This window comes from Rhinolophus sinicus, linkage group LG16 (genome assembly GCF_036562045.2).
Source record: "Rhinolophus sinicus isolate RSC01 linkage group LG16, ASM3656204v1, whole genome shotgun sequence".
In the NCBI taxonomy this organism is placed as follows: domain Eukaryota; kingdom Metazoa; phylum Chordata; class Mammalia; order Chiroptera; family Rhinolophidae; genus Rhinolophus; species Rhinolophus sinicus.
The window spans coordinates 13635155-13655192 of NC_133765.1; the positions used below are offsets into that span (position 1 = coordinate 13635155).

A 20038-nucleotide genomic window follows, 5' to 3' on the forward strand; every position below is an offset into this window, starting at 1 on the left:
AAAACCAATGTAATTCAAAAATTTTAAATAATCTTTAAAAAAATTTTTGGGTTGTGTTGAGTTTAATAGTAGAAAGATACTTTTGCTTATTTTATATTTCGCTTGTCTGTTTGATTTGATTCTTTTGATTTTAAGCATGATTAACATTACTTTTAATAATGAACTTGTTTTTAGTAATGAATTTGTTTTTAATAATGTACTCGTTTTTAATAATGAGCTTATTTTTAAACACTGGTCCAATGTTTTGTGGGTCAATCACTATATAAGTACACCGTGATATGTAATACTGAAAAACTGAAACCATGCAATGAAATGTATTTATGTATTAATGTTTACTTTTTGTTGATGAACCATAGTAATGTGCGGTCTTTGCTATATGTGTGTGCCTAATGCGGTGTTACATCATTTGCTGTGTCACATACTTTTCAAGTTTGGCACACTTGTGCTGCCATGATGTAGAAGGTAATTCACATCTCCTACTTTTCTTTTCACCTGTTTCAAAACTTTCTTTGTACATGTCATTGATATGATCCAAAAGCACAAATGCAAATTGGGCACTGAAATCTTGTGGCATGTTTGTCTAGCTGATGATCTGGAGTAAGCGTACAATAATTTGAGTTTCAGCAGTGCAGAAACACAATGAAATTTAAAAAAAAATTATTTTCCTACCTCCAAAAATCCATCCGCAGAATACAATAGAGAAAAAGAACTAAAACATGGTAGGTTTGAGAATCCTTGCAGAATAAGAGGTGGCTGTGGATTCAAATGAAGTCAAAACACACCTGTAAAACCCGGAAAAAGACCTTTCTTTTGTTTAAGAAGCTGTGTGTAGAATGGGGATTACCCATTCAAATTTCTCCCCAGTCATTTATTAGCTGTGGAGTCTTGGGGATGCCATCGGAGCTGTCTGCATTTTTGTTTCCTAATTTAAAATCGGAAATAATACCTCACTTTAAGATTGTGAGGATCATTTAATAATATATGTGAAATCTTTCACCCATAAATTTAGTAATTGGTAGCTAGCTATTCTTTGGAATAATTAATCTCATAAGACGGGTGTTTGGTAAGATACGTAAATATATATCCATTTCCACACAAGCTATTCCCTCCTTAGTGGAAGCAAGAGGCAAGGGTGGAGTAGAGTATCAGAATGATTTGGGAAGGTTTTTCATACTACATGTAGAGCCCCGCCTCCTCAAATCATGTGCACGTGACCCACGATTGCCACTGTGGATGTGTCATTACTCTCTTGTGCCAAGGCAGAAAGATGGCAGATCTACTGACCAAAACATTTGAATTTTTCTCTGGTAGGTTTGATTTAAATACTTGTACAATATTTTAAGATTTTAATTTTATTATTTTCATAAAGATGAACTTACTTATTTACCCAAATAATTAGCCAACTGATATTGCTTCATACTGACAGGGAATGACTGACCCACCTCATATGTATATATAAATTAGTGTTGTGGCAGTTTGCTTACAAAATATATTTGATTTTCCTTAGATATTTATTTACCAAATTCAAATCTTAAAAAAAAAAAAGTGTTGGCAAGAGGTGGAATAGATTTACTTGATGTTTTAAGGAAATTTATAGACTACCAGTTAATTTGGCCGATAGTCTTTAAATATACTTAAAATTCCTCCTAGAGCATTATCGCCCCATTTAATAATGGCACTATGTGGTAGGATTTGTTTTGACATAGCTTGCTGTTACATGATTTTGACTATACAAAAGTTTAATTCATGTTGCAGGAGACATGACAACATACCATAAAAAAATCTGATATTTCACCTTGTAACGTATCTCTGTCATAAGTGTATGAAGAGTCTGTATTTGTTTTAGCTACAAATCCTTTTAACAGCTCTAAAAAAAGATTTCCATTTACCCACTGTCGGTCCTAGACCTATAGAATGGGTAAACTCATGATGAATGTTTTGCAGACTACTGAGTCATTTCTGTTTGTGAGCAAAGTAATAGTGCTTCTGGTGTTGTCTGTAGTATCTTTTTTTCCCCTTAGGTTTAAAAGGACCTTTTGATAACGTCCATTATTTAAACTTTTCACCTTTGCCTGTGGTTTTTCTGTAATGCTGTATCACTTTGATAGTCACTTGCCTTCAGTATCAAATTCCTAGTTTCGTAGCAAAGTCTAAAAGTTTGGTCTCTTTTGGAGGGGAATGTTCCTAAGAGGAGTAGGCATGGAACCCTGGGTCCAGTTGGGTCTTTTTGAGGGGCAGAAACCCATTAATATGAAAAAGAGTGGAAATGCTGATTTAGGGAGATTTGTTGGTTGACATTCAGGATGAAAGGCCATGGGATATCTGTGTTCAATTCTCCATTAGGGGACACGTGTTAGCCTATTTTATAAGCACGTGTTAGCATTGAGCTGTTATAATCTGATTTAAGAGAGTGAAGACTTATGTCTTCAGTTGTTTCTCAACATTCGTCTTCCAAATAGCCTGGTTTATAATAAAGATTGTATATTTGTCTAGAGTAAAATGAGAACTAACCAACCAAAAGACGTGTAGTGATTGTTTCCGAAAGCTAAATTTATTCTGAAATTATTTTTTGCCTACTGTTTTGTCCTGTTCTAATGAAACAATGAGAGTAGGTGGCAGTTCTTATTTTTGTTGTTGTTGTTAATATTCTTATTTGGCAAATTGTTGGCAATCTTACATGGGCCATATAGGTGTTTTGCTTCATTTTAAAATATTACTGGTTATTGAAATCCAAAAGTCTGGGAACCATTGCCGTAGATTAGATTTAGTAAATTTTCAGTATACAGTTATCCATATTGGAGTATTACGGCTTCTTTGCTGTTTCTCATGCTAGATGTTGGTCCATCTGTAAGATTATGGTGCATCCATATCAAGTAGGGTTCTCTCTGCCGTAGACTTAGTTGGCTTTCCATCCTTCTCCAGCAGGAATGGAAATGCCTCACTTAGTTTAGGTGCATCTCCATTGTTCCACGTACTGAGGTCAGGAGGTGAGCACCTAAAGAGTCTCTATATGAAAGCTGCTTCTTAGATATTTTATTAGTGCTGCTGTTGGTTATTTTAATTAGTAGTATGTTTTATTTGCACCCCGAGGTTGTTCAAGCAAAGAATGTAATTCAGATAAACAACATAATTCTGATGTTTTGGAATACCCACACTGCCATCTGGACCTTTACTCTAAGGTGTTCTTACTTATGCTGGCAGGGAAGCTCGGGAGAGAAAGGGGAGATGATTAAGTGCAGTTATGAAATGTTTTAAGTGTAAATTCTTGGAAAGCCTGATACCTAGTTTTCAAATTGGTGATGCTGTTTTCTTTATAAGCAATGGTTCTTTTTTTATAATAATACTGAGTTTTCATGAGAAGACCTATCTTTTCCATTGTATTATGTGTTTCTAATGGTGTTTCCAGAATTCTGTTAGTACCTTACAGATAATTTGACTAAAATAGGGATGACACTTTCTCAAAGCAAGAAAGTTTGCTAGGGAAATGTCTCTAATTTCTGTATAATATAAAGTAAGGGGGCCTCCTCTCCAAGTTCTTACAATGAAATTGTAAACTAGGCTCCTATTTTTTTTTTCTTTCCTCCTGCCTTTTTTTTTTCAGCGAACACTTACTTTGCTTGCAAACTGAAGTCCTGAACTATATGCTTTTACTTAATTTTTAGAACTAAAATTTTGTTGGTTTTGGATACCTTTGCTGGTTTTCTCCCCCTTTCCTCTTTCATTAGTGCAGTCATTTTTGGAGTATGCCAAAGATGAGGCAAAACTACGGTAAGAGGTGAATACAAGCTTTTACGTTTTTTTTCATTTAAACACAACACTTGTAAAATGTTTGTCATAGAATCCTAAAGTTGGAAAAAATTGTAGTTTTTTTTTTTTTTTTAAACCTCTTGCAGACAGAACCTACCTAAGCCACACTAAATTAGTAAATGTTCCACTTGACATTCTCTGGGAAAAAGAAATATATTAATTTAGACCACCAACTATTAATTTTTAAAAATATTAAAAAATATACTTAAATATTTATTAAATATAATATTTTAAAATATATTTTTTTAAAAATTAAGATCTTTGTCACTTTTAGAAACTTTTACACATCAAAAATATAATATTTTAAAATATATTTTTTAAAAAATTAAGATCTTTGTCACTTTTAGAAACTTTTACACATCAAAAAAGTTTAAAATTCTATTGTGTATATGTAATCCAGGAGTTAAAGATGTTAGAGATTTACAAAATGAGATTTATCTCCCCAACCATCTTTCCCCACAGCTACATTGAATATAAATACTCAATACATTTTTGTTGTATAAATGCATGAGAAACTGCTTTTTCTGTTGTTAGGCTGCAGATTCCAACTCTACTCATAATCTGTCTTAGAAAATGGGTTGAATGAAGAGATGTTAAAAAATTAAGAATACCCACAGTATTCTTATAATTCTAAGACCCAAATTAATCATATGATCTTATATAAAGAATAAAGTTACAACTGTCTTCTAAATCTCACCAAGCAAACAAACAAAATGAAACCCCCACATGTGCATAGAAGCCAGTGATGACAAATCCTTAAAAGGACTCTGGCTATGAGGGTATATAGATGTATCAGCATGTAAAAGTGGATTTTGCAAATCCATTAAGGTATGGCTAGTGTGTACAAAGGAAATACGAGTATAGTGTAATATGAAAAAATTAAGAAATATATCAGGACTTACATATCTAAATAAGAATTGTGTCTTTCAAGAAGTCTGTCACCTTGGGAAGCTGTATAGTTAATTTCACATAGCTGTTATTATTGTGCCAAGAAATTTAGAATTCTTTGGGGATTGTCTTTACTGGTTATGGCACTTAAAAAAAATTGGTGTTCTTGATTTTTTTCAAAATAGCCATTAATGAATAAATAGGGTGATAATGGAGTTAAGACTACATGGGGTTAAAAATCAGGTATAATTATAAAATAATAGAATGATTTTTATGCCTGGTTTATAGATCAACAATGAAAATAATTAACAAAGGATTTTCAGAAGACTTTTGCACAGAGAAGCATCAGTGGAATAACGAACCTCTATGTTGGGTCTATCTCTGCTATGGTTTTCCCATAGAGTATGTATGTATGTAGTGTGTGTGTGTGTGTGTGTGTGTGTGTGTGTGTGTGTGTCTCCTGGATCAGTATGTCCTTGAATTATTTTGGCCATCCTGTTTACTGTGCCCCAAGTAAGAAATATATCAGGACTTACATATCTAAATGAGAATTGTGTCTTTCAAGAAGTCTGTCACAAGAAGTAATGCCACAATGCAGCAGCTGTTGTTTTGTACATATGCTGCCCAGCAGAGTTGTTCCAGTTAGCTTTGTGCATTTGTGGGAGACAGGCTAGACCTAAGGTAAAACTGCTTCTCAGCTTCTCCCAGTTGGACTAAAACTTCATGCTATGTTGTGCTGTGTTTACAAATATACATGATCTTAATTGATTTGTTTTTCTACGCGTATTTTCTAGTTCATCCGGACGTATCTTGATCATTTCTTTGAGTTTAACTGCCTATCAGTTTTCTGGGGTTCAGATTTTCTTCCTACAGGCCATTGTGTGGTTTTAGTTATCTTTAGACTTATCAATCCAATTGTGGTGATTATGTACTGATTGTCCAGTAATCTGTGATTGATTTGTATGTCAACTTATGAATGTGCGTAGAGTCCCATTATCAACGCACAGCCACTGTCCCATGGTGCTCTAGCAGCCTCAAGGAAGCTGGGTCTGACCTAATTCCCATCACCAATTTGAGCAAAGCAGGGGCTCCAACACAATCTAGACTCCTTCACTTATTTTATGCAGCCAAGTTGAAAGATGGAATAAAGTACTTGGAAACTAGTATCACTGTATTTCAGTTCTCTGGGAAACTTACAGCTTAGCGGGTAGCATATATAACATAAAAGTCATTGTGACGGGTGGAGGGGTGGTCCAATGTTCAACGAGCATTGATTCAAGTTTATTTTGCAGCAGAGATTTTTTTTCTTGGATTTCTAATTTTTTCTTATTTTCGTTTCTCCTAAATGTTTGACTGTATACATTAGAATATATTACATGGAAACGAGTTTCTCCTTGCAGTTTTATTTCCTTGTTATTAAAATGAAATCTAAACCAAACCCCATGAGGGTGAGAGTGTTTTGTAATTGCCAGGGAAAATGTGTTTCATTTGGTAAGGTCTGAGCAAAGCACTGGCCTTATTAACAACTGTATTAATTTTAGTACCTAACGCTTATCTAGAGCTTTTTCATATGTTTTCATATTCCTCCTTTTCAATCTCCATCAAAGAAGTTTAGCCAAGTGTGTGCCTGGATTTTGATATTTCTGTTCAAGTTGAGCTAGTTCTTAGCAAACTTAAAAATTTTGCTTTTAGCGTTTGTTTTGTGGTTACCATAACACTTATTTTTTCCCATGAAACCAATTCCAGTGACAAACTGGAAAATCTACTAAGTGTTAGATTTGTGGCAAGTGTTGACTCCATGATGCTTGCAAAGTAATCCCCTTGAAACTTGCTGCATTTTTTTTAATTGCCCCCAAATCCCTTTTTAGACTTGCACTGTTTGTGTGTAGCTGTGCTTTTAAATACTCCTAATGCTGCTGTAGGACTCACTATAGATGCCAGAATTATCTTACTCCACAATTCTTGATTTCCTGTGCTCTAGCAGCAGAAGGAAATAGTCTCCTTGAAAGAGAGCGGAACAGGAACACTTGACTTTTTTTCTATACATACCAGTACTGTAAATGAACCTACCTACCCTCTGCTTGCCCAGACCCTTCTCTTCTGGTGTGTAATTAGGACCACATTGACTCCTATTGCAGCTGGCAGCCCCTCACTGTTGCCTTTTTCTGCTTGTGACCTTTGATCTCAGTGACCTTTCCTGGGGTTTGTCCTAGGCCCTTTTCATTGTGTTGGAGCTGAAGTGGCTCATGTGGAGTTGATTATGTCTCTGCTCACTTGGCCTTTTTGGTGCCATAACTCCCAGTCACTTCCATTTTCTTCTCTACGTTTGACGCTCCACAGCGAAGGGAAGCGCTTTTGCAGGCAGCAGAGTCAGTTTGTATGCTTGGCTGCTCAGACTGACTCGCAGAGGTGGGGGAGGGGTTGGGAAGTCCGTAGGTGTCAACGTTTTTTAAGTTGTTCTGAATGCTGGCTCGATCATTAAGTGCTCATGAAGTGGGTACTGTGAAGAGCTGCATTTCATCATACTGAGGAGTCCGAATTCTGGTAAGAAGAAGAGAGTACCACGGGTTATTGACGTGGACCTGGGTGTTTGATGTCCTGCAGCTCTACTTCTGTAAGATTTCTGTGTTCCTCCTCCTGCCTCCCAGCTAGGAGGCAGGTCAGAGAATGCATCACTGTCAATGCACATGACTGCTTTAAGGGATTCTCTAGTTTCTGAAAGAACCGGGCATACCCCCCCCCCCCCCCACTAACCAGCTAACTATATGATGGTATATTTGTTGCATCTGGATTTATGATAGCACTTTCTTTGCCTCTCCTTTTCTCACCCTCCTCCTGCCCACTCCTCCAGTAAAATCACTGAAGGATGGATGCCAGCTGTTACTCTCATTTTCCAAGACCCCATGTGGACAGCATGAAGACTGTCACTGATCAAAGGCTTTAGTGATCACGAAGGAGTCAACAGTTAAGGAATGTGTCTAATTATCCTAAACTGTGGTACCTTTGAAAGATACAGGAGTGTGAAATCCAGTGACATTTTAAACTCTTTTTAAAAAAATTCTGAGTGTTTGATTCCATCCCTGGAATATAATGTTTTGTCTTTTCCTTTTGTGTTAAAAGTTTTTAAATTTTTCAGTAGTGCTGACTATGGGAATTATTTTGAGTGAGGAGTTGCTACCCCTTCAAATGTGGTGATTTTTTTAGGAATCAGCCTGAGGCTCCCCTCCTCAATGGGGAGCGTCAGGTCCGACTGTCTTGCTGTTGCCTCTCAAATCTCTCTTATGCAATTCAGGCTTCTTTCTGCTTGCCTACAAATATCTTTTCTTAAGAGTTCCACCCACGTCCAACCCAACTCATTAGCTCCACACCACCCTCAAAACAACAACAAACCACAGAATACCCTGCTGCTTCTCATGTATTTTCTATCTTAGTAAATGCACGTCATTCACTCACTCACTTGTCCAAGTCAGAAATATGCAGCCTTATTTCCTTTATTTATGGCCAAAGCAGCGAGGAAACAGAGAAGCAGACAGATAATCGATTCCAAAGGTGTCTAAGAGACGTACTTTCCCAGTGCAAATCATTCAGTATCCAAGTACTATTAAGTCTACCTCTTAAATGTCTTTTAAATATGTCCATGTAAAAAAAAAATTTAATCGTTTTAATGTATCCCCTGCTATTTCTCTAGTACAGGTCCCCATCTTCTTTCACCACAGACTTCTAACCTCTCTACCTACCTCTCTTCAGCCTTCTCCACATTGCAGCTTAAATGATTTTTCAAAAGCACAAGTCTGATCCTGTCCCTTGCCTGCTTAAAAGCCATTAATACTCTCCTCTGAGGATAAAAACCAAGCCCTGTAACCTGGTTGATATTGTTCTTTATGCTCACGCTTCCACTCACCCCTGTGGCCTTACCTCTCACTACTTACTATCGTCCTGTTCCACACTCCGCTCCAGCCCATACTTCCTGCTCCCTCTACCTCTAATTCTGCACACATGCTATTCCTTCTGCTTGAAATACTCCCCTCCCCTTGCTTTCATCCCTCCCTTGCCCCCTGCCCCTACACTTACATTTGATTCACCTAATCATTGTTTCCTCTGAGAAGTCTTCAGCCCTGAGTCTAGGTTCGTGACCCGTCTGTTTTTCCCGGAAGGATCGCTAAACAGTTTCACTGGTAGAAAATAAATCAACTAAGCAATAAAAACAAATTTGTAGGGCCGGCCCGGTGGCTCAGGAGGTTGGAGCTCTGTGCTCCTAACTCCAAAGGCTGCTGGTTCGATTCCCACATGGGCCAGTGGGCTGTCAACCACAAGGTTGCCGGTTCAACTCCCGCAACTAGCAACGGCAACTGGACCTGGAGCTGAGCTGCGCCCTCCACAACTAAGACTGAAAGGATAACAACTTGAAGCTGAACAGCACCCTCCACATCTAAGATTGAAAGGACAACAACTTGACTTAGAAAAAAATACTGGAAGTACACACTGTTCCCCAATAAAGTCCTGTTCACTTTCCCCAATAAAATCTTTAAAAAAACCAAACAAATTTGTATAGGTGATAAGCAATATTTTGAAAGTAAACAAATGCACTTTGTTCCTAAGTATATTGCAGTGAACTTACTGTGCTCAGCAAAGAAGAAAGAAGGCTTGAAGGTGGTGGCTGGTGAAGGAGGGCTGAGGAGGTCCTTCGAAGGTGTGGAGAGGCAGGAAATAGACTTTCAGACAGGAAGTCCTTTTAAGGCACATAGTTACCTTGCCTTCACATTGCACTTAAAAGCAAACTTTCAGTACACAAATACACCTTTATGGCCAAAGAAAAGCTAACCATGGGAGTGTACCACAACGGGTGGAAATGGTGCACACGCACCTCAGAAAATTGGAGAAAATACTGTCCTCCCTCTCACTTGGTACCTGTACTCAAAGCTCCATGTTTTGGGTTCATCCAAATATGGCAGGCTATTCAAATTCTTCATGTTGATATTTTCTGACTAAAATCCATGGTGTCATGGAAACTGGGTGGGTGTGTACCTTTGCCCGAAGCTGTCATGTTAAAGTACAAGTACGACTTTTTAGTTTCTTTATTTTATTTTATTGGGGAAGGGGAATAGGACCTTATTGAGGAACAGTGTGCACTTCCAGGACTTTTTTTTTTCCAAGTCAAGTTGTCCTTTCAATCCCAGCTGTGGAGGGCGCAGCTCAGCTCCAGGTCCAGCCGCCGTTGCCAGCTGCAGGGGGCGCAGCCCACCATTCCCCGCAGGAGTCAAATCGGCGACCTTGTGGTTGAGAGCCCATTGGCCCATGTGGGAATTGAACCGGCAGCTTTCGGAGTTAGGAGCATGGAGCTCCAACCACCTGAGTCACTGGGCCGACCCGACTTTTTAGTTTCTGATTGAAGTTGTTATACTGAATACAAAGCTGTCCAAAGAGTGGACTCATTTTGCAGGCGCCCTTATGGCAAAAAGTTTAGTCATCCTGTTCGATAAGTCTTGTTTGAATGTCGCCTTCCCTCACCTGACTGTAAGCCTCAGGAAGGCAGGTGTACTATCTGATTTGTTGGTGGCTGAGTTCCCAGGATAGCACGGTGCCTGACACATAGTAGGTAAGCACTGAGCACGGTTTGTGGACTAAAAGGTGAATTCCTCTTCTTTTAACTCTTTTAATACTTTTTACCCTCTTATTGTACTTAGGACACTTTATTCTGAAATTATGTTCACACTTCTTTTCTCAATTAGGCTGCAATAGCCTTGAGTTCAGGAATGATGCCTTCCTCAGCTTCCTCATCTTCGTACCCCTCACAGGATCTTGCCCAAAGTTGATGCCCTATGTATAGAATTAATTGATTGAATGAGTATTTCCTGGAAAAAGTAGGTTTCTTGGAGAAGTCTTCAGGAAATGAGGTTAGCTTCTTAGCTAAAGTATTCCAATGTTTAGAATGGAGAAAACTTTGAGGAGATTTAAAGTTGAATGTGATTAAGGTCAAGGTAGTTCAATGAGTTAAAAAGGAACTGTTTTGTATGTTTGACTTCCCTAATTGAAATTGTGCTGAATTAATCAGTACTTAAAATAACAAAATTTTTAAGTAGACATATTTTATTTTTTCTTTAGTTATTACAGAAAACTTTTTCCCCCCCTCATCAGCTGAGAAATAGCATGTTTTGAAATAGATTGAAAATAAAGATTTTTTTTTGTTTTTTTTTTGGCAATAGTTACAAAACAATATAAATGTACTTAATGCCACTTAGGATCAATTTTTTTAAAGAAGAAAATGTTTTGTGCTGAATAAGGTGCCTTTAAAAAAAGAAACGAACTTAAAGAATTTTCTGTTTTGAAGAACAATACTGACCCCAAAGCCAAGTTTTTGTTCACAAATTAATCACAGTTATTCCCTAAGCCTGAAAGAAAACTTTAAGAAAGTTTGATATAGGGTTTAGGGAGGGGATAATTCAGAGAGACAGCTTTGATCATCCTTAGGAAAGCAAAGGCTTGCTTCAAAAACAAAGGAATCAAATCTAGAAATTCAGGAAAAGACTTTTCCCAAAGGATTATTCTGGCAGCATGTTGAAAAGAGGTTATAAAAGCATTAAGTTCACCACCTGAACAATAAGTTAAGTAAATGTTAGGGAAGTATTTCCTTTCTTATTACCTTTAGCTTCCCTTTGCCAACAGAAATGCTCCTGAGGCTGGGATGGCATAAGAGTACAGTTTGTTATACAAGACAAATTGCCTTTTGTGTGGATGTGAAGGGCAGGCTTAAAGAAAGCCCTATAATTTAGGAGACGTCAGCTATTCTTGAGGAACTTCAGGCCAGGACTCAAGGAACAGCACTCACGGCATGCGAAAGTGGGGAGCCGGGGAGCCGTCCAGAGATTTTTTTACAGTGTTGAGGAAAGAGTTATCTCTTGAGTTGTAGCTTTAATGGGGTGCTACACTTAGCTGTTCTGATTTTTTTGTACCCGAGTCTTTTTCCTGGAGAGACTGTACTACCAGTTACTTTCTTGGGAGCAAAGTCACCACTAAGCATCTTCTCAGACACTTACATCAGCCCCTCAGAACTGCAGTGAAAATAAAAGAATCATGTTGGCTCTTAACTTCCTCCGATCTGAACTTCCTCATGGTCATGCTCATTTCTTCTGAGACCAGTGAGTTGGATAAGCCTTGACAGTTCTGTTTTTCATACAGGGCATTGAGCGGGTTGCTGCCCAAGTCCAACAGTAAGTGAAAATCAAACCAATGTAAACCCAGTGCTTTGTGCTATCAGTGCTTTACTACTCCAGTAGTTTAGGGAAGTAGAGGTGTACATGTGCTTTATAGACAAGAAAAACATTAGAGGAGGGGAATTAAAGTTTTGAAATGAATGGTAGTTGACTATTTTGAATGCCAGCAAATGTTGCCAAAAAGTGTCTGTTAGCAGTTTTTGCATACAAATTTTTTTTAGAGAAATACATGCTATAAATTAAAATCACACAGTATAACAGTGACCCCTTAACCTACTTTACAATAAATGTTGGGTAAAAAGCAGAGGTTTTTGTGTCCGTGGTATTTTTTGCAGTTGAACGTTTAGATTGACAAGGTTTGATAAATGTGTCCATTCTTTCATTCTTTTTGCAGTTAACTTTTATGTAAATGTAGAATATTGATAGAAAAATCCTTGGTAGATTAGACAGTGAATGTTGTTTTATGCCCTATCAAATAATTTAATTGCTCAAATTCCTATTTTATATCCATATTTTGCTTAGCACTGTGTAAGGATCTAAACCACTGCTGGTGGGTGGGATTCCCCCCTCGCAGGGCAGATGGTGGTCGTTGGAGATAGGGTGGTACATGCTGCCATCTTTCTGGAAAACAATCGGGCAGTATATATATTGAGAGTCTTAAAAATGTTTATACTTCTGGACCCAATAATTCCACTTCAAAATATCTATCCTGAGGACATAATCAGAGTGGTTAAAGATGTGTGGACAAAAACATCCATAGCATCATTATCTGTAATAGCAAAAAAAGTACACATATATGTGCACATTTATAAAAAAATACAGCGTAACTATCCAAAAGGGAATGGGTAACTAAATTAAAGTACATCCATTCAATAAAGTATCTATAGCTGTTATAAATTATGTTTATGAATAATTTTAGTAAATAAAGAGATCATTAGATAAATGAATAAAGCAGGACTTAAAACTATTGCATATGTTATGATCTCAATTCTGAAAATGTAAACATATATGGAAAGGATTAGGAAATGAATCAAAATATGGATGTGTTATTTAGGTGGTGGAATTTTCATGTTTGCTTTCTTTTTTGTATTTTTATGTATTCCACATTTTCTATACTAAATATGTTTTTTTGTCAGTGAGTATTTGTAGAAACCTCCTGTTAACAATTTTCTGGTTGTGAAAGTAACATTCATTGTAGAATATGTGGAAAAAAACTTGAATATTTTGTTTAAAATATCACCTGGCATTATGTTAACCTCACAGGTGCTTTAAAAAAATTCTAAGTGAGAAAAGCACTACAGTCTAAAAAATGACAGTGTGATTTAAATCAGAATTCTATTCCATCTGATATGATTTAAATTAGAACTGTTTTTAATTTTTGCATGAGAATATTTGAATGTTACGTGTGATAGAATGAAGGTCAAACAGCCTTTGCCAAGTGATGTGCCAAAGTGATGAGTGGTGGAGTGAGCTGGTTTGCTCTTACACGGGACCTTTTTCTCTGCTGGCCACTGCTGCCAGATCAGAAAAGAGGATAAGACAAGGATGGAATGACAACTTTTACACAGAGGAAATTAGGGCTGTTGTCTCCCTTGCCAAGGTAGGGTAAGAAAGCCAACATACAGGTTAAGTCCACTGATCTGTGTGTAAGAAGGTGGCAGCAGCCTCGTTCAGTTGTCGTAAACTTGGCTAAACAAATTGTTCATTTGCTAGAGCAATGCAGGACATACATACTTAGACACACACACACATAAATATACATATATACATTTTATATAATTATGTATTTATATGTAGGTGTTAGAAATATATATGTTAAAATTTATAAATATATGTTTTCCAATAACTTAGTCAAATATGGTTTCCTTTTTTGACAAAGATAGTACTTTTAAAAAAATCACATAGCACTGAACAATTTTCCAGTAGTGCTAATGGATATACCCTGATTTATACATCAGTGAACCTTCCTTGTGGTCAGTGATGTTTATTTGGGAGGTTGGACCTAGGTTGCTCTTGGTAGCTGCTGAATATAATTTCAAACTACCTGACCCATGTAGCAATAGAACCCAGGGCCTTGCTCTCCTTATCCCAGTTCTCTAACAAACTGAGCAAGCTTGCCGTGGATAAATATAAACCAAGTCAACAGAATTTAGTAAATGGCTGTTACGGTCATAAGTTCTTTCCAACCTCGAAAATCAACTGGCAGTGCGTTATGAGTAACCTAATAGAAAGATAGAATTAAGAGATATCCTTGTGTGCTAATATTTAGGTAGCAGTAATGAGCTGTGAAAATTGAAAGGACAGCTGTAAAGTAAGTCAGTAGATCATGTGCTAGGGTTAAAGTTGACTCAGGAATTTGTTTCACTGCTTTTCAATAAATAAATAGTTGAGGAAAGATTTGGCAAAAGGAAGAAACTCCTTGTCCTCATTCTCTCAGGAAAGTGGCTCCTGTTAACAAGTTATTTGAATGTTTACTTTGCTTTGACTGCTTAGCGGTGGTGTGTCAGTTCTTACCCTCGAACCAAGTGAGAATTCAAATAAACCAAAAAAAAAAAAAAAAAAGTTTTCACACAGCTGGCCCCTTCTTCCAACGAGTGGTCCCAAAATATCCTCTCCAGTTTTTAAAAAGAGCTCAGCAGAAAAAGTGTAAAAGGCAGCCCGTGATCTGATAAGTCTGTGATCGAGATAAAGTTGAATTTGCTCTGTGTAGATTTTGGAGTACTTGGCATAGAGAAGTAAGCAGATACTGGGAGGTAATTGTTTGATTTATTCAGAGCCATACATAGGTGCCTTGCTGCGTATCACTACCCACCTCTGTCAGTGGTAGAATTAGCCTTTCTTTGCATACATGAATATGTGCATGAAATTCTCATTTCTGAAATGTTATTGCTATAGCTCTGTCATTACATTTTGTTGTATTCCGTAGTCACAGATTTCTGTGTCCAGCCCTGGCCAAGCAGGAATACGGGGAGAATTTGCAGACATAATGACCACTCTTTGGATCCTGAGCCTAGCATGGTGCCTGGCATATGATAGGCACCTACTATATTGTCTTTTTGGTGAATCTTAAAATCATACATATGAATGAATAAAAAAATATAGCTAGATTATACTGAATCCAGATGAGATGACAGTTCTCATTTTTTGTTTTTTTTAATAAATTTTATTGGGGAATAGTGTGTTGCTCTAGGCCCCATCAGCTCCAAGTTATTGTCCTTCAATCTAGTTGTGGAAGGCACAGCTCAGCTCCAAGTCCAGTTGCTGCAGATGGCACAGCCCACCATCTCATGCGGGAATGTTCTGAACCGGCAACCTTGTTGTTTCAGAGCTCGCACTCTAACCAACTGAGCCATCAGGCTGCCCCAGACAGTTCTCATTAAATACTACTCTTTAAGGTACTTCTGGAAATTGCATTATGTTAAGGTCTTCCTTTCATGTTAAAAAACATCGATTAGGTACCTATTTTTTGCTAGGTGTTAGAATTTACAAAGTTGAATATGTCACTCTTGTCTTCAAAGAGGACATAGTTATATAACCAGATCCACTGCAGAACAGAGTAATGAGTGCAGTGGTAGTTAGCTTTCCAAGGTGTAGAGGGAGCACAGAGAACAAAGAATGAACCTTATCTGGAGGATGGCATGGACGTTAATTTTGCTTTTTCATCTTGTTCATCGTCCCTCTCTTCCACTAGTATGTAAGGTATACATTTTTTTATTTTTTATATATATATATTTTAAATTGCTGTATATCCCCAGCTCATAGAATAATACCTAGCATATAATAAGCATTAAATAAACATTTATTGTCTGAATGATTTTCCTTCCAAAAGGAATTTACCAATTATATTTCCACCAACAATATATCATAGTGATTTTTACTCACATCCTTACCACTGCTGAGCTTTGTGAAATATTTTCAGCTTTGCTAAATTGTTATACTCTATATATTTTTTAAAAACCCACACAAACAAACCTTCCCTTGACTGCCATTCGTCTCTAGTAGCTTCCCCTATTTTTCTGCTGCCTTTGTAGAGCAAAACGCCGCTCTCTTCGCATCCTCCCTTCCTGTTCTGTCATAAACCGATCATCAGTCTCTGTTTGTTCTCCATTGAAACCACTCTTGTCAATATCACCAGTGAACTTCATCATGCTTTTCTGATGGTGTCTCATCTTACTCTACTCCTCAGCCGTGTTCGAGAGAGTTAATGGCACTTCTAGAAATATTTTCCATTTTTCTCTCTGGAATACAACATATCCCTGGATTTCTCCCAGTTTCATTGATGACTTCTTCTCAGTCTCCATTGCTCCTTCCTCCTTCCCTATTCAGTCTCTGAAGGTTGGAGGGTCCAGAGTTCCTACCTGGTCTCTCTTCTCCTCTCTCATTTTCCTTAGAGAGAGCTCAGACAATGCCATGGCTTTGCTAGTCTAACATCTGCACTTCCAGCTCCGACTTCTCCCCACAGCTCCAGACTCCTACATGCAGTTGTTGACTTGGCAGTAGTACTTGGATGGCTAATTGACATTTCAGATTTACCTTGGCCAAAACAGCACTGTTTACCTTCTCTTTAGTGTCTCCCTCTCTTCAGTCTTCCCCGTTTCGGTAAACACGGCTATCATTTATCCTGCTCCACCAAAACTGAACTTATCCTTAACACATCTCTTTATCTCTCAATCTATATTCCAGCCTTCGGCAAATTTTGTTGGTTCTTGCTTTAGAATATGGTCTGAATTGAATTTCTTTTCACCACCTTCACTGTTGACTCACTAGTCTAAGCCAGCACATGCTCAGCTGTCTCCTGAGTGGTTACACTACCTCGACTTGGTCTCCCTCTTCCATTCCCACCCCACGTCAGTGTAGTCCCCACCAGCCAGTAATCTTTTTAAAGCACAAATGAGATTCCATCACTCGCTTTCTCTAAGTCCTCTAAGGACTTGCTATTACATTGAGAATACATTCCAAAATCTTTTTTTTAATTTATTTTTTTTAATTAGAGTGGACATACAGTATTAGTTTAGGTGTGTAACATAGCGATTAGACATTTATATACCTTATGAAGTGAGCACCCCACTAAGTCTAGGACCCACCTGGCACCATACATAGTTATTACACTATTATTGACTATATTCTCTATGCTGCACTTTACATCCCCGTGACTATTTTCATAACGAGCAAGTTGTAGTTCCCTTTCACCTTTTCACCCAATTCCAAAATCTTCAGCATGGCTTTGGAAGCTGGGTAAGATCTGGCCCAGCTTTCCTCTGTGCTCTTTTTCTGGTGCATCCCTCTCTCACCACACAGTGGTCTTTGGATGTTCTGCCCACATGCCAAGCTCTGTCCCAACACAGGCCTGCATTTGGTACTCGCTGTTTGACCAATCCATGAGCCTGCATCCCCCATCTGAAAAAAGGGAAGAAAACCAGTAGTTCCTATCTCACGGGATTGTTGTAAAGATGAAGTTAATATATTAAAAGCGCTGAAATGGTGTCTGGCACATACTAAGCACTATAAATTAGCTATTATTTTGTTGTTTGTGTTACTGTTTCTGTTTTAAGGAATGTGGAGAAAGAATGCATTTTCTGTTGTGTCATAGATGCTTGTAGGATGTACAAACAAATGCACTACAGTCTGTTAAATGTATTCATTTGGAATGATGGATTTGGTTATAAGAGGCATTCTCGTACCTTGGAAGAAGGAGCAAAACTTCTAGCTGTAACTTAGTGTCTAGAGATTAGTTTGAGAATTGGAAAAATACGGATCATTCAGTGCCTTGTGTTTGACGCACTCTGTCAAGACTTTCAGCATAGATGGCAGCCATCACGCGCATAACTCTACTGGCCACTCAGATCAAAGAGTTCCACTGTTTTTGTGATTTAGGTTTTCTTTTCTTTGAATGTCTTTCAGTGAGCTGAGGCCTGGGGTTTGCTCTGGAAGTCTGTCCTGCCCCCTTCTGTAATCTGGCGCTATGCATCCACATCCTGGACCCTTACGGACACGGTTGTATGTGACTCTTTGGATTCTGTGCTCTTCTGTGAGTTCAGGTAAGAGGCGAAGAATAGTCGTGCTTTCGCTGTAGCTTTCCCTCATCTTCGTCTTATAAGAAACAAACTTCGACTTCAGTGTTTTGCGGGTGGTTATGGTTTCTAAAGACGCGTAAGATTGTTTGACCAGCTGAATGATTTTGAAACTGATTAACTTGGGGTCTCTTAGTGCTTCTTGGGCATTAACAGGCTTTCCCATCGTTGTCGTCATAATTTATTCCTTTTGTTGCCTTAAAAATAAATATTTTCTGATGGTGCTTTTTTCAGTAAGATGATGTGTTCCAAATTTCTGAATTTGGAAATTATAACAGGAGTAAAATGCTGACTACATACCACCAAAGAGACATTTTAGAGTCAGCATGTGACAGCACTCAACTTGGAGTGCGAGAACTTGGTTCAAATCCCAGGTCTCTCATGACCTTGCCTAATTTATCATCTAACTCTTTGCGCTACTGAAAAGCTTAAATGTGTTTATTGTTAAATGTGTATATAAGCCTGACCCTAATCCATGGCCCACATGCATTTCTTTTTATTTTAGATTTGGGTAAAAATTTATATATAAGTATATACAAGTACAGTGATGTTTATTCATTAAGTAATATGTATTTATTTTCTCTGTTGAAAATACAGTCTAACTATATTATACTCAGTAAGGGAAGAATTGATTTAATGGCTTTATTTCTCTTTTTGTTTTGCTAAACAACAACCTCAGATTTAGTCAAGCGAGGCACTTCCCTTAATCTTCATTTCTAATAAAATACCTGTAAAAATAGATTTAATAATGTATTGGTTTTTCTGAAAAAGTATTTTATTCTGGCATATTAACAGCATTCCTGTTCTCCGCCCTCTTTTTTGGGTGGAAGTGAGGGCTCTGTTTTGATACTTAAGTGCAAGAACCCTCCTTCCCCAAGTTCCTGGAGGACTTGACATAAGAAATGAAATTATTCCAAACACCAAATAAAAATAGTAAGAGTGATACTCTATTTAGTCTTATATACACAAAAGGACAGACTTTGTAGTTCTGTGTGGCTTTCTAACTTTCTACTTCTGCTTTCTTAAAAGTTGAACATTATTTTGTATTAAAGGGAAGTAGAAGTACCATAGCCTTATTCGTAAAATAACGTGCTCTTAAAGTCAAATCCTGTTGGTACTATGGGAGAGAATTCTTTTTATTTTGAAAGTCATCTCTGCTTTTTCAGATTTTTAACTTCCATTTCTTAAAAGCTACTTCGTTAAGAAGAGCAGTTTGCCATTTCTCATTTGTTTGAGTTATATCATAAGGATTCGCATCTATTCTATCCTAATTGTCAAGTCCCAGGTTAACATGTTGCCTTTTTCTTCCAAAACTGGGCTTATAAGACCTAGAACCTTTGCAAGCCGTAAGAACCATGACATTCATAGATAAAGTAAGGGATTGCATTTAGTCACATAGATTCAGATGAAATGTATTTAATGTACTCTCCTTTGTCTTTCCCCTTCTCTCCCATTCTTCCCGCCCTTGGTACGTGGGAAATGTTCCTTTGTAGACTTGGCACCTTATTTTATTTCTGAGCCACTGTCTGCTGTCCAGAAACTTGGTGGGCCTGTAGTCCTCCATTGTTCTGCTCAACCCGTGACCGCTCATATCACATGGCTGCACAATGGACAGCGATTGGATAGAAACTTGGCGCAGATTAAGGTTCATCAGGGGACTTTGACTATCCTTTCTCTGAACCCCTCCCTCTCGGGTCACTACCAGTGCATTGCCAACAATAGCATCGGTGCAATTGTGAGTAGCCCTGCAACAGTATCCACTGCAGGTGAGTTTAATTGTGTTCTGTTGTTTATGGTTTTCCCTGAAATCACTGTTGGTACTTGCATTTTTGAATAGTGGGAAGAGCATGGGTTTTGGAGGAAGACACACAGAGGTCTCATCCCAGCCTTGACTCTTGCTGTGTGTTTAACTTGGGGAAATGTACTTGAACCTCTGTGCCTAGCCAGGTGCCTTCCTCTCTAATGAGGGTATGGAAGTGATTTTTTTTCACAGTTAGGACAGTTTTCTAATGTGAATTCTGAATTTCTTTGTGAGTATTGGAAAGTCCTTAATATGAGCAG

The 20038-nt window shown here is 37.8% G+C and overlaps 1 protein-coding gene across 6 annotated transcripts in view; it reads left to right on the top strand.

The window, feature by feature from the left end:
- The window catches only part of CDON (cell adhesion associated, oncogene regulated), a 95091-nt gene that overhangs the window by 15570 nt on the left and 59483 nt on the right, over positions 1–20038 (top strand). For all 6 annotated transcript variants that reach the window (XR_012492770.1, XR_012492769.1, XR_012492771.1 and 3 more), the window contains exons 2-3: positions 17808–17944; positions 19471–19743. Coding sequence is in view for 3 of the 6 variants with exons in the window: in XM_074321820.1 (XP_074177921.1) it covers positions 17869–17944; positions 19471–19743 (349 nt within the window). In the remaining 3 variants the exon portion in view is untranslated. The remainder of the gene's footprint in view (positions 1–17807; positions 17945–19470; positions 19744–20038) is intronic.